The sequence below is a fragment of the Carex rostrata genome, chromosome 22, assembly GCF_964058835.1.
Source record: "Carex rostrata chromosome 22, lpCarRost1.2, whole genome shotgun sequence".
NCBI classification, from domain to species: Eukaryota; Viridiplantae; Streptophyta; class Magnoliopsida; order Poales; family Cyperaceae; genus Carex; species Carex rostrata.
The window spans coordinates 3528914-3544195 of NC_135939.1; the positions used below are offsets into that span (position 1 = coordinate 3528914).

The window sequence follows — 15282 nt, forward strand, 5'->3', positions numbered from 1 at the left end:
AAAAACGGATATCCGTATCGTATCCGTATCATATCCGTATCTGGAAAATAAAAACGGATACGGATATAGTTTTACCACTATCCGATCCGTTTGCAGCCCGGAACGTAATGTACGACCTAGGCCGGGTGTAAACAAGTATTTTATACGGGAACCTTAGAAGGGTCAGATCCAGCGTGTATGGGCCCCACGTGAAGAGCTATAATAACCACCGATCGGGAGCCGGCCTCTTTTGGTGTGCCTTTTTTTTCCTGAAGGATTTACTGGAATTTTAAAAAGGTTGAGATATAAGAATAAGGTCATATAAGGGAGAAAACAAAGACGCTGCCTTGCCATTTCATTTGTGGAAAAGAGAGAGACGAGCAGGAAAAAGAGAGATAAGCTGGTAGAGTAAGATTTTCAGCGAAGTATTATTGCTCAAGCACAAGGATCTAGTCCCCTGAAGGTGTAATTTGAAATTGTCCAGGGGTTAACTCGAAAAATCTTCCATGGAGAGAGACTTCTTGGGTGTAATTGGGAAAGAATCAGGTGCTCTGTTGAAGGACGACGGGAGAAGTAATCTTCAGGATTCTGGTACTTGATCTCGCACTTAAGTCTTAGTAATTTTTAATTTTGTTGAAATTGTTTCCGGTTTAATTGGTTTACTATTGGAAGTTTTCCCCTTATACGTGCTCCAAATTATTTGAAAGATTATAGTAATTTATAAATATATTTGTAATATTATTGGAGATAATAATATTAAGCTTTCCCTAATTAGTTGCTTGGTGATTTTGTCCGATTTCCCATAAGAAAGCTAAAATATTTGTTTTTTTAGTAAATATTAGCTGTTTGGAGGTTTGCTACGATGTCTCTACAAATCAATAGATTTGTTGAAATATGCTTCTGAACTTATTTGATTCCCTTATGATATATAGAAATTAAAAAAAAAGATGTATTGTGTTGCCTTTTTTGTGTTCCTCTGCTGCTAAAATTGGGAAAGCAAATTTTGTCTTGGAGGAAAAAAAAAACTGGGAAAAATATATTTAAAAAAAAAATCTGAAAAAAGTCTGATATTCTGTTATTTATTGGTTGCAGTGTTTTATCGAAACGGGTCAGGTGTACAGTGGCCGTCCTCCAATAAGGCATCTCTCTTGCCTCCTTTCATGTCAATGAAGACAATCAGAGAAGAGAAGTCGGATCAGTTCTCCATTTCCGGGTTTCAACCCAAACCCGATAATTTTAACAACAATCCCAGGACCTCTGCCCCTGTATTACCACAGCAGGTACCCATAACCAACTACTTTCATTTTAACAGGCTGTACTTTATTTCTTATCAGTTCAATTAATCTGTATCCTTTTTTTTATTTACAGTATTCAGTGCATGGATGTGGTCCTTCAGTGCAGAATGTAAATGGGTCTAGGGTATTTCCAGTTGTGTCTCACCATTCGGTTCCATTTATGCAAAACAATCCTTTTGTGAAAGTTAATAATAGCCCCCCAAGTTCGCAAAATGTTTCGGTTACGCCTGTGAAACAGCAGCCTTATGGTGGTGGGCTCAATTTGAACGGCCATTTGGTGGGATCTACTGTTGGAGTTTTTGTGCAGAGGTATTCAAAGTTTAAAACCTAGTTAATTGTTTCAAATATTAATTCTCTCATATCAGAGACTTACTTATATGTTTCTTCATTTCAAAGGGAGCTGCCGAAGCCTTCTCCTCTTGCACAAATGACGATATTTTATGCTGGATCTGTTTGTTCATTTGACAACATCCCAGTGGATAAGGTATCATTCATCCCATAATTTCTATAATATTTGTCTCCAAAAGACCAAAAGTGTAATTTAATTAGGCATATGGATAATTAATAACATTTCAAAACATTATTAATTAATAGGCGAAGGAGATTTTGATGCTAGCAAGCAAAGCAGCAACTGTTACTCATCCATCTATTGAACCCCCTAAAGTAGAAACTTCAGTTAAAGTTGTAGATGCAGACAGTTCAAAAAATTCAAACTTGATGCAATCCCAGAAACAAAGCCCGATTTTAGTTGCACCATCTTGTCCAGTTACATCAAGTCCAATTTCAGTAACTCCACATGCGGCAACTCTTTCTAGGAGCACTTCTAGTTCTAACAACAGTGATTCTAATGTGACCAAGTCTTTGAGCCCATTGGGTCCCTCTAGTCAGCCTGAGCCTTCTTCATGCTTACCTTTGAAATTAAATCCTACCGCAAGTCCACCTGCCGGATCAGGTTCTCCGGCAAATCTGACTACTGGATTGGGTACTGCAGCAATTCGACCATCTGGAGTAAGTACCGCAACTGCCGCTGCTATTATGCCAAGAGGTATAATTTTTCTCCAGTACCTGGTACAATATAAATTTTCCATTACATATTTGGTACTGCAGCAATTTGACCTTCTGGTGTAGTGTAAGCTAACTACATAGTTACTATTGTCTAAAATCATTAGTTTAATTTTATTACAGCTGTTCCACAAGCAAGAAAGGCATCTCTAGCTCGATTCTTGGAAAAGCGAAAAGAAAGGTATAATTCCGATAACTCTCCAAATTTGGTTTAAATTAAACTAAAAGTTGCAAGAGTATTTAATATTTATGTTCTTTGTATCTTTGGTTTTCAGAGTAAGCAGTGCAGCACCTTACTCCAAACTGGAAAATGGTGATGTATGTCATAGTAACAACAGTTTGATCCAAAAACCTGTTGATCTATCAAGAAACTGTGATGATTCGATTTCTTTCGGTCAATCAAATAATACCAGTTATACAACAGATGCGCCGAGTACTGAGTTACAGATATGACGCTGCCAGTAGCCTCACTTTGACCCCAATTAATGCAAAAATTTAGTGTCATTCGCATTAGACCGGGCAAAGAGGAGCAGAATGGTGCATATTATGCCTGTGTTTAGTGAAATTTTTGGATAGGAGCGACTTTTACTGTTTCACAAGTGAAATATCTCCCTTGTAATATCACTAACAGGAAAAAGTCACCAATGTAAAACTCTTAATTATTCTTTTTTGTCTACTGGTGGTATGTATTAATGTAGAAAAAAAAAATGTTTGCGCAAATCCCATTTTCCTGCTTCCCTTGACTCACCTTCTGTATGTTCAAAAGAAGAATTAAGGGATGCTAACTATTGTTAGCGCATATGGTTCACTTCTTGTATGACTTGTCTTCCTTTTGAAGCGAAAAAAAAGAATGAATTCTACACAACAAAATCTGAATGAAAATTTCAGATGAGCTAAATTTTTAACAGGTCCTACTTGAGTCGTGCATTAAATAATGGGTATAAAGTATAAGCCAATTAACGTGCAACTCGCACGAGCGTCCTTCGTTTCTACTCGTGCTGTTTTGACTGGATGTAATGTAATGATCCAGGTAACTATAATTTTTGAGTTTAGATCCGTACCGTCCAGTCTGCTTTGATACGAATATTAAAGGACTCCGTGCATTTCACTCTGGGTCAGATTGGTCAGAATTTTGATAGGACAGTTCAGATTAAATTGGGGAAGTACTTTGTTTTACGATATTTTATTTTCTCTCTGTATCCTCTGTATTAACTCAAAAGTGGAATATTTTGAGTTAATAAATTTCAACCGTCTTATTTTAAACGGAGTCAATGCGACTTTCTGTCTATAACGTAGGAAGTCTTTTAATATTAATACTGATTTAGTCCGCACAAATTTTAAAATAGATCAAATAGCTGAGATGCATTAACTCAAAAGATTCTTCTCTTTTGAGTTAATGCGGAGAATATGGATTCGCTTTAGTGTAGCTGTTTATTTTCTCATTTCTAATATTACAATTTGCGTCCACTTATATCCAATTGGGAAGTCCTTCCGATGGCCTCTTCATATTTTAGGATATTTTATTTCTTATTATGTCCTCAACAAATTGCAAAAGATCTAAATGGTGATCTAATTTAACTTCCGAAGGAACACTCTTTCATTTTATTTACTTTGTTTGTTTTTTAAAGTACTACTGCATTTATAATATTTAAATTTTGAAGCAAAATTCTTTTATAAAAGATCATGAGTTCGAAATCTACAAAGTGAGAATATTTTCTGTAATATAAACATGAGTTTGAAGGAAACTGATAGACTATACTTGCATCTTTCATTCCAATTTTTTTTTTTTTTTAAAGCAAAATATTGCTAGCTCAATTGATCCTGACTACTGTTAGATATTATTAATTCAACTATAATAAATTGTTTTTTGACATCCAAAAAATGATAACTTGGTATAATATTGAATTAGTTCAAGCGATCATTCAATTAAACAAGGAGAAACATAACTGGAAAGAACAAACGGAATTGTCCGCTTGTAGAAAATAGAAGAATCAGTAATTAGAGATATAGGGGGGTTAGTACTTTCTTCCTGTTCCGGTGTGTAGAGGCTCTATTGTTGAAGTCAGCAATGACTTTTTGGTGCAAATTTGGAGATATATATCAATTAGGAGGAAAGGAGGAACGAGGAAGTTTCTTGGGAACACATTGGCCCTTGGAGAACTGTAACATTGAGCATATTTTGTGCTCACTCATCAACGGAGTATGCATTGGTGAAGATGCGCCAAAACATGGCCCGAGCAATGTGGTTTATATCAGTGTTGTAAATAACGATATGCGGTTATTGGACAGACAGAGTATTGTCAAGCGATTAATAGAGAATAATTGAGAATAATCGGTCATAATCGGAAATAATAGGCCGATTAATTGAAAAAACTGTGACAGTTTGATTACCGCAAACAACTAATCGGCTGATTAATCGGCCTAAACTGATGTTTTTTACAACACTGGTTTACACAGTGTTGCAGATAACGATCTGTGTTCGTTGGACGAAGATGATACCGCCAAACAATTAATTGGGAATAATCAGCCGATTATTTGTAAAAATCTGTAACGGTTTGGTTACCGCCAATGACGAATCAGCCAATTAATTAATTTAAACGGAAGTTTTGTAACAGTGTTTAGACTACGACGAAATGTTGCAGTAAATATCATATTTTTTTCGTAAACAAAATATGAAATATTTTTTCACAAGAGGTTATAATAAATATTGTTTTAAGAAGGTGAATTAATATTTGTATAGGAGGGTCCAATAGAGTGGAAAAAAACGTGCCGTGCCGTGTTCAAGTGAACAATGATCCTTGTCGTGACCAAAATGTCAAGGGGTGGTCACAACACGTGACACGCGAGTCACGGCACGGAACAGTAACATGTGCCGTGCTGTTCCGTGACAGAGCCGGCTCCACAGTGCCATTTTTCCCACACTAGGGTCCAAGTTAGGATTCATTGGACGTCTTTAATATTCGTTTTAAACTTTGGATTACTTTGGGATCCGAATTGGATATAATATATACAGGGCCTAATAAGTCAAAATTGGGCCCAAGTTCCATGCATAGGCTGATTGACCTGTCCTTGGCGGCCCGTTACAAAGAATTTTAATGGGCCATGTATTTCAGAGGGTTCTAAATATGTTTATTAGGGCTGGATCTAGTGCTTCAGCTGCAAAGGTTTCAGCTGTGTTGTGTTTAGCTTCCTTTACATATTAACATGTCTCGTCTTAAATTAGATTCATCTTATTAACAGTTTATTTTCTAGATTGGTCCAGCAACTTTCAGATGTATAGCAATATGCATGATGTGGTCGATCTGATTCTTTTTATTTCATTAGGGGTATAGCGATTGGAGTAGCCAAGGGGATCGCCTTCTTACACAATGCCGAGATACCAGTCATCTATTGTGATTTTAAGACCTCTAATATTTTGCCTTGACTTGGTCCTTGCTATAATTATCTATAATTGAAAACCAGTAGAGAGCATATTAATTATTAGTATTTGTTCAATGTTGCAGGATTATAGCTTCAAACTTTCGAATTTCGGTCTGGCTGCTGACCTGGTACCAACTTAGGATCTCTATCTTTTTAATTTCTATATTATTCTGGGGTTTATGATCTTTCATATGATTGTTTATTTACAAACCAGTGAGATGCAAGTAAATGAAAAATATAGTATCTCCAATTAGAGGAGGGATCAAGTTACAATAATTTTTGAGTTACAATAACTATTTTCTACATTTTCAAAGTCCAAATCGTTGATCCAAACCGTTAGATGTAATCTCCACAATAAAATGTGCTTCCAAACAAAAATTTTATATTTTTTGAAATTGTTTTACTATTTATTAAGATGGGTACAAAATTCAATGGTTTGAATTTGACTAGTTTTTGTACCCATCTTAATAAATAGTAAAAAAAATTTCAAAAAAAATGTAAAATTTGGTCTCCAAGCACATTTTATTGTAGAGATCACATCTAATGGTTTGGATCGACGATTTGGACTTTGAAAATGTAGAAAATAGTTGTTGTAACTTGTTGTAACTCAAAAATTGTTTTAACTTGATCCCTTATCCTCCAATTATTAGCTAAATAATTTTTAGTAAATGAATATCTTACATGATTAAAGGTTGTTTATTGAATTAAACCAAGTGTTACTAATGAATGTTTTTCTGGTAGGAATCTAAAAACATTCCGGCCTAAAAAGAGTGCTCCAATTGATAGCAAGGTATGCTTCTCTCTCTCTCTCTCTTTATTTTTTGAAACCTTGGCAGAGACTGCCAACGTCGAAATTATTAAAAACATCACAGACTATTTATAAGTCTGTTTTTTCTCTCTCTCTCACACCTCCCCCTCTCTCAATTTTCTTTTAGATTCCATACATACACCTACAATATATCAGAATGTCATGTACACACAAGCTAAACAAGGAATATTGTGCACCCTTTTAAAACTTTGGAGATGTCATTTGATCTCCACTCTTAGTTTCTTTAAAAACCAAAATGTCTTTGATTCTCTCTTTAAAAACCAAAATTGGGTGTTTCCGAGTTTATACTTAGGGTTCATTTGTGTTTATAATCTTGGTGGGCTGATGTTTATATCAGTAATGCATGACAATTATACTTGTTTACACATGGTGTTTATTAATTGGGTGTTTCCGGATTTATACTCAGAGTGAATTGGTATTTATATTAGTGGTGGAGACATGGCTGGTGGAATGGAGGAGGATGGCCCTGCACCAGGTGCTGGTCCCAAGATCGAGGAGGTCGACTAAGTAATTTCTCTTGTTTTGGTTGCTGGTGGGGTAGGTTTGTTTATGAATTCAAACAGATTTTACTGCCTGGACTTGGATGAGGTTCAGCTTATCTCTTTATGTTTTAGTTAGGTTTTGGGTTCATGGTTAGTGTAGCGACTGCCATGTAAAAGGTGAACGCTTCTGAACAAAAAAAAGGTGAACGTTAAAATGATTGTTTATTACGAGTTCTGAGAATTTATTTATTTTATGGAACAAAACTGGTGAACGTGAATAAATCTTAGTTATATGTGTTCAGCCTATTTCCAGTTGAACATGAATAAAAAGGTGAACGTTAGAATGATTGTTTATTACGAGTTCTGAGAATTTATTTATTTTATGGAACAAAACAGGTGAACGTGAATAAATCTTAGTTATATGTGTTCAGCCTATTTCCAGTTTCCATCCAAGTAAACCAGCAATACGGCAATTTTAAAAAATGGAGGATACGATACGGCTATTGTATATATTTTAGTTTTTATTAATTTAAACACTAACACAGACTCAATAAAAAAGAGGGATTACTTGTATCTTTTTCATTTAAAATAATTGATCTAATAATTAACAATTATTCACATAACACAGACTAAATAGAACCCATTAGAGAGATACAAAACCCATTTGATAGATGTTAATGAAACATATTGTTAATAAATAATAACAGTTTAAGAGATTTGCAGAAAACATCTAACCAACATTGAACTCTATGAAACAATAAATAATCCCTCAGTGTATAGCTTAAACAATCTACAACCGGTTTTTTATAAACCATAACTTCTTGAGTCTTGACTAAGAAAAAATAAAAGTAAAGCTGACCTGCTATAAAAAAACACGCATGAGCGGTGGAAATCCTAGGCGATTCAAAAGGCGACAAAGGAGAAGAAAGGAAAACAACAAAGAAGAAAACATCGATCACTGTAATGAAGATCATTAAAGTGATCCAGGGAGGATCATGACAGAACAGGAGCTACAAGACTTCCTTATGATAGGACAGCATCCAATTTTACACATAGTCAAGACGAATACTCAAGTAGATTCTATGCCAACAGGGTTACAGGGGTCTAAATCCGTACTTCAGGAAATGAATTAAGTAGATTCTTTTACTAGACAGGGAGACGTTCCAACTTCCTTTTTAATTAAATCCCATTCAAATCTCGAAGGAAGATTTCAATCAAGTATGGAAGGGAAGCGTTAAGAGAAAGATGATGAAGGTTGGACTCTAGTCACACGTAAGAAAAAATAGAACATATAACAAAGCATCCAAGACTTGGAAAAACCAACAGGCACCTTTACAAATTCATGCATTCAAATTAAGACGTCAACAAAAATGCTTTAGATGCTTGCTGAAAGGTCACGTTCAAAGGGTATGTAGAAATCCAAGAAGATGCATTTATTGTACAAATGAAGACCACAATATCCGAGATTGTCCAGCAATGATTCAGAGCATACCAAAGGTCACAAAGATGAATCAAGTCGTCTATAAATTCAACAAGCTGCATCAATCCAAGATCACGCCTCCTAAGGAAACAAATACCACTTCTCTTCCTCAAAAACCAGTTATACAAATTCCCAAAACAAAAAACCAAATGGTTGTTCCAAGGGATTAGATTACTATAGAGTCAGAAGAGGAGAATGCAGCAGAGGGCCTAGGCATCAAAGAACCTCATCAAGTTTTGGTTCCAACAGGAACATAATAGCATCTCCATGGGTTGAGAATCTGAGAATGAAACTAATGGAGGTAGGAATCTTGAAGGAGGATGGCAACACAACTAATCAGGAGGTAGTTCAAGTGGATACTAGTAAGTTCAGTGATAAGGAGGAAACAATGGAAGATAAATAGCAGCTTGTTCAGCAAACAAGTTACAACAGTTTTTTCATGATTTCTGAGATGATAAGTAGTCTTATGGGAAGAGTGGAAAATTTTGAAAATGACAGTTTGAGAAGACTACTAAAAATGAAGGGGAGAATTTTGGGGAGGGACATAATCTGGCAACAAAAAAATGGGGGGTTGTAATTGAGGAATTAGAGGAAGGGACGGGGTTAGAAGTTGTGATGGCAGTGGAGCAAGGGGAGACTGATCATGTTGAGGAAGTGGAAATCGAAGAACAAGGTAAGTTGCAAATAGAAGGAGGGGAATTACTGGAGGGTCCACCACCTGGCTTTGAACAGGTCATACCAGCATCTGTGGTAATGGAAGAAATGGAACAAGCCAATCTGGGTTTGGAATTGGTAGGTCCTAGCAAGGTAAAAAGGAGTGCAAGGCTAAAGGCAAAGAAGGGCAAGGTGCAGTACAGTTATGGTAAGAGAACCTACAAAAGGAAGTCCAACAAACCAAAAGGGGCCAAGTATGTTGAAAATATAAACTTAATTATGTTATTAAAGTTAGGATCCCATTGAATTCTGCAGTGGACAAATTTTGAGGCAATATTAAATGAAAAATTGAAGGAGTATTTCTAGGCCATTCTAGACAAATGAACTATGTATGTTATGTGTTTCGAGTATAGATTCAGATAGTTCAAGTTTTAAGTCGTTTGGAGTTTCCTACAATAAGTTATGGCAGTTTTAGTAACCAAGGGTCAGAATTAATTGCTGCTATTTAGAATTCTGTTTTTATATTTATGTTGTATACAAATTTCAAGAGTCATAAGAGTCTATAAATAGAGTTGTATTATGTTGTAAGAAAGCAGAAGAGAGAAATAGAGAAAATATAGATTGAATAGAGAAATTTCAGAATATTGTCTCTCTTCCCTCTACCGAAATATATATCAAATACTAACAAAGTATATGTGTGATGTGCAGATGCAAGTGTGAAACTATTGAACACCTATTTTCAACATGTGAGTTTGCATTGGACCTGTACAACAAGTTAAATCAAGTTTTTCAGCTTCCTCAGAGGGAATGGAAGACAGTGTTTGAAATGCAAAGAGCACATAAATGGGTTGTAGCAAGAGGAAGCGATAAGAAGTCCAGAGAAGTCATGTTTATTATCATGTTCATCATATGAAGAGAGAGGTGCACAAGAATCTTCAGAGAGATGATCAAAGGAATGCTAAATCTTGTTCAAGAAGTGGAAGAACAGTGGAAGTACTTACATTGAAATAACAAAAGAGTTTTAAATTTTAAATGTTCTTTCGCTATTTGTTTTATATTTTTCAAAATCAAAATATGTGGAATTTCATGCATCCCAACATTACTTAGCTGATATAAGAAGATGTCAGAGGAGTTTTATCAATGAGGAGGGTTCAAATGCCTCCATCTTTTGTGCTTCCACCATGCCTCCATTTTTTAAAACTTTAATAACTCAAAATTTAAAACTTAAATGTCAAAATAAAACCGTTAGATGTGATCTATGTTATTTTCTCTATGTGCTCATAGAAAATTATCACATTTCATTTTTTTTTATGTGAATCAATAGCTTCAAAAATCAACGTCTACAAATCATCCACATTAGTGCATTTTTTACAATATCTTGATGACAATCAAAATAAAATTGAAATGTCATAATTTTTTACACGTGCATAAATAAAATGATGTAGATCATATCCAACGATTTTATTTTGACTTTTAAATTTTAAATTTTGAATTATTAAAGTTTTTAAAAATAGAGACATAGTGGAGACACAAAAAATGAACGCATTTGAACCCTCCTCTTTATCAATTCATACTATCTTTCAATTTTTTATAATTTTAGATAACTTTTTTTTTCAAAATGTAAAAGTTTAATTATATTGAACTTTTTTTTTCCTTTTATTTAATTAGGTTTCAGATCGAAACATGAAATCTGTTTTTAAAGTAATCAATAAAATAAATAGGGACTTAGATCCCTATTTTTCATCAAAAAAGAAGAACAAAAGAACCAAAACTCGGGCACCAACCCAACCGAAGTCAAATGTCGTAGAAAATCCCTCGTGTATGAGAATTTTTTTCTCCGAGTCCCATTAGAGTGCGCATCCTCTGAGATACCTCATATTTTTACGTGACCGACGTGTCCATGTATTATTCGGGGATAATACAGAAGCCAGTATTATTTGAGCTTTAAGATTCGTGCAGAACGTATTTGAACGGTTAAAATTTTCCTAAAAAGGCACCCAAGATATGAGATATCTCAGAGATACGAAACCAAGATGCTTCTTCAGATTTCCTCTTCCCACTGGAAGACCAAAGTAAAAGCTCTACTTGGTTAAGTTGGCCAAGTGAAAATAGGGAGGAAAGCCATGGAGAAGGAAAAGGTTGCCGAGCTGAGAGCGTTCGTTTCCTATATGAAAACCAACCCATCCGCCATTAACGACCCTTCTCTCGCCTTCTTCAAAGACTATCTCCTCAGGTTTCTCTCTCTCGCCTTCTCCCTGTCCCATTCAACTACAACATGATAGCGAATTGATTTTTTTTTTTTCTTTTTCTTGCTCAGTCTCGGGGCTCCGATTCCTGCAGATTCTACTCCGGTAAGTGCTTCTTCTTTTCTCAATTATTTTTGTCTTTGTATTAAATTTACTTTTGCAATGGATCAGGAGATAATAACTGGTAGGCAACAATTGGACCTAAATTTGTTACGTACTCATATGTAATTAGATTTAACTGCAAGAAATTTGGCTCAATTTTAGGTAATTTTAGAAGCGGATGGAGTAAGAAACAATGGGGGATTCTCACAAATTATATACTGATGTGCCGTATTTTAGATAGAAATATTAAAAATACAATTATTCGATTCCCATATTTCCATGCAAATCTTCTTATACTGACCCCTTACCGGTCCATAAAGCAAAAAACTTAGCAACTTTGTGAGTATATTGACCCTCATGGTCTAAAATCCTGCCTCAAAAATAAGAGAAAGAGAAAAGAGGAGAAGCCAAGAAGTAGAAGAGGAGAAATAGACACAAAATATGATTCCCATTGATACCATCTTTCAAGTTCCAAATTATATGTTACAAACTTAATTTCAGAAAATTAACATTGTGAATTAGCTAAGAAAATTTACAAGCTTATATCTTAATCAAGGGTCACGGCCAGTGGGGGATTTACCTTTGTCAAATGGGGGTCAATTGACCCCCATTTATTATAAAAATCCTGTAAATTTGTACTATATATTATAATATTAAAAATAAATTTGCTATATCAATACTAAATTTGACCACCATTTAGTTTCTAAAATTTGTAAGCTTGAGCCCCATACTTCTTTTAAAGGAAAAAAATTGAGTTCTATGAATCTTTATGTGTATATTGACCCCCATATATTAAAATCCTGCCTCCACCCCTACTCACGGACCTCTACTCAGCCCAACGCCTTTTCCCCCCTTCTTTCCTAACTTGGCTAAGTAAGACTGGAGAGCCAACAGCATCTCCCAAATTCGACTCAGCCATGGTTCATGGCTGTCAACATTGGGCTTGTTTGTCTAACCTTCTATTGATTTCATTTATTACAGAGGTCACCAAAGACCGAGCAAGACTATAGCGACTTAGGGGATGAGATTATCGAGTCGGATCTTGAATTAGACGGTGAAATTATCGAACCTGAAAATGACCCGCTACCACAGGTTAAATATATTGACATATGTTATCTGACTCTCACAAAAGGTTAATTTGGTCATGATGTAAAATAGAGGTACAAATTGAGGTGAAATTAATATTATGATTTTAGATGGGAGATTCTACAAAGGAAGTGTCTGAAGAGGATCGTGATGCTGCCCAGATGCACAAGTCAAATGCTATTAAAGCTCTATCAGAAGGCATGACAAATATGTTTTCAAATTTTTTCTTTGTTACCTTTTTTTTTTTATTCCACCATTTCAATTTTTTTTTGTAACTGGGCCAGTGTGTTTGACTTCTAGGCAACTTGGAGGAGGCTATTGGCCAACTAACCATGGCTATCTTGTTAAACCCCACTTCAGCCATCCTTTATGCAACCAGAGGTTTTTAATTCTAACTCAGTAACTGTACACATCTTTTACTTCTTTATGTAGTAAAAAAAAAACACATTTATGTTCTCTTTGTTTATTTCTCTTTGTTTCATTTTTCAGCAAGTGTTTTGGTGAAGCTCAAAAGGCCAAATGCTGCTATAGTAGATGCCAATAGAGCTCTGGAGGTTTGTTTGCACTTCTTCTGGCATTGTTTTATGCTAAATAGCTGTTTTTTCAGATGTTTATGTCAAGTTTCAGAAAACAGAGTATCATCCAGACTAATTGACATTCAAATTGTGAAAAGTTGAACTAATATAACATGCAAAGCTCTCTAAAATCAGAAGTACCCTTTCATGTGAATTTCTCTTATTGTTACTGGTGTTATTTTCTAAAGAAAACCATTATTTGTAGATTAACCCAGATTCAGCGAAGGGTTACAAATCTAGAGGCATGGCAAAGGCTATATTAGGAAAATGGGAAGAAGCTGCTAGTGACCTCCATTTGGCTGCTAAGCTCGATTTTGACGAAGAAATTAATGCTGTTCTCAAACAGGTTATTCTTTTAAATTCAGACATGCTCTTGTTAAAAGAGGAAAGAATTTTCAGATATCATACTCCTGAATTCCCTACAACTGTCATTATTGCAGGTTGAACCTATAGTGCACAAAATAGAGGAGCATAAAAGAAAATATGAGCGCTTGCGCAAAGAGAGAGAGATGAAGAAAGCTCAAGCTGACAGGCAACATAGGCGTGCGGAAGCAGAAGTAAAAGTTACAAACAGAATTTCTGTTAAATGAACAGTGTTTTTCAGTTCAAATCCCGTGCCCGCGCCCATTCCCATTTGTCGGCCGAACAGGCCCTAAATGTTTTTTTTTTTTTTCTTTAATTGTGACTCCTGTAGGAAGTTCCATTAATCTAGAATTGTGCACACCAATAATACGTGATAGAATTATTATTAGACTCATTGTATCCTAGAATTATGTGATACTTGTAGTTATATCCGTGCAGCATAGGAATTGTATTTGATTATCAACTAAGAATTTATAAAAGAAAACTTCCACTCATACATACACAAACTGTATTTTTTTATTGACTTATGCAGCTATGCTCTTTCCTTTTCAGGCTTCCAATGGTTCTCCGGGTTCTCAAGATGGTAGAATTTCATTTCATTTCATTTCTCTTTTTTTTTTTATTAATTCGACTGCTTTAAAATTGTGAAAAATATCCACTATTAATTTCAGGCCAAGTCATTGTAGTGCACTCTCAGCATGACCTTACAACTAGATTAAAAGCCGCTTCCAATGCATCTAGACTCGCAATTCTTTATTTCACTGCAACATGGTGTGGCCCGTGCAAGGCCATGGCACCTCTATTCGAGAAACTGGCTCAGAAACACCCGCAAGTCGTTTTCATGAAACTCGACATCGACCAACTCGGCAGTGTAGCACAGGAGTGGAATGTGACCAGTGTACCTACCTTCTTCTTTGTTAAAAATGGCAAAACGGTTGACACAGTTGTAGGTGCTGATAAAAATGGGCTTGAGAGGAGCATTGCCTTGCATGCTAAATAATGCATGATGTGTTTTTTATATACTTATTTGGAGAAAGACTGAACATGTGATTATACTTTTAAGTTTGTGTGGTAAAATGTACATTTTTTAGTGAGCTTTTGTGTTCTGACAGATAGTTTGCTCTTAAATGTTCTGAAGGACTATTTTGAATAAACTTGTAATTTTAAGTCTGGTGTATATTTTTGTTATCTGAGTCTCAGAGCATATATTTTTTTATTATTTTCACAAAGATCTTTGTTTGGGTTGTAGGCCTTATTTAACTTTTTATTACATTATTACAGGTTAAAATTATAAATAGAAAATATGGAAGGATAATAGCTAAAGTTCTCAAGCCTTCGTGAGCATAAACATTAAACACAAGTTTAAACCTTGTGATACCTCTCTATTTAGTTTAAAAAAATATCTAAGAAATGGTGATAATACGGACAAAGCCCGGTCCAATTTACGAGTTAAAATAATGTACTTTGTGGGCTTTGAATCACATTAAAAAAAACAGCAACAGAGTCCATTTAATTTCTAAGATCTCAAAAATAGAAAAAAAATTCTGAGAAATTTATAAAAATCATCCTAAAGCAGGGAAGTTGACAAAATTAACTGTATTTTTCCATATATGATAACCAGTACTGTATTTCAATTTTTTTTTTTTTCCTCAACCAGCCGCATTTAGTAAACTGCACAAAAATATGACCAAATTTACAAATCTATTCAG

General features: G+C 35.0%; 2 protein-coding genes across 2 annotated transcripts; both read left to right on the forward strand.

Moving 5' to 3' along the window:
- The first annotated feature begins 228 nt into the window (after positions 1–228).
- On the forward strand, positions 229–3056 carry LOC144573929 (protein TIFY 6b-like). Its single transcript, XM_078323704.1, has 7 exons — positions 229–570; positions 1072–1259; positions 1348–1583; positions 1671–1758; positions 1869–2319; positions 2460–2517; positions 2612–3056. Exons 1-7 carry the CDS (start codon positions 486–488, stop codon positions 2787–2789), a joined length of 1284 nt encoding a protein of 427 aa, XP_078179830.1. The 5' UTR covers positions 229–485; the 3' UTR covers positions 2790–3056.
- Positions 3057–11264: 8208 nt separating this feature from the next.
- TDX (tetraticopeptide domain-containing thioredoxin) lies at positions 11265–14761 on the forward strand. Its single transcript, XM_078323917.1, has 10 exons — positions 11265–11434; positions 11519–11552; positions 12531–12641; positions 12746–12833; positions 12936–13016; positions 13125–13189; positions 13416–13556; positions 13651–13767; positions 14126–14156; positions 14245–14761. Exons 1-10 carry the CDS (start codon positions 11325–11327, stop codon positions 14571–14573), a joined length of 1107 nt encoding a protein of 368 aa, XP_078180043.1. The 5' UTR covers positions 11265–11324; the 3' UTR covers positions 14574–14761.
- The last annotated feature ends 521 nt before the right edge of the window (positions 14762–15282 follow it).

Coding starts and splice junctions, on each gene's coding strand:
- TDX (XM_078323917.1), top strand. CDS start 11,325: ATGGAGAAGGAAAAGGTTGCCGAGCTGAGAGCGTTCGTTTCCTATATG. Junction 12,642..12,745: donor AAAATGACCCGCTACCACAG/GTTAAATATATT, acceptor TTATGATTTTAG/ATGGGAGATTCTACAAAGGA. Junction 12,834..12,935: donor TATTAAAGCTCTATCAGAAG/GCATGACAAATA, acceptor TTTGACTTCTAG/GCAACTTGGAGGAGGCTATT.
- LOC144573929 (XM_078323704.1), top strand. CDS start 486: ATGGAGAGAGACTTCTTGGGTGTAATTGGGAAAGAATCAGGTGCTCTG. Junction 1,260..1,347: donor CCCCTGTATTACCACAGCAG/GTACCCATAACC, acceptor TTTTATTTACAG/TATTCAGTGCATGGATGTGG. Junction 1,759..1,868: donor ACAACATCCCAGTGGATAAG/GTATCATTCATC, acceptor ATTAATTAATAG/GCGAAGGAGATTTTGATGCT.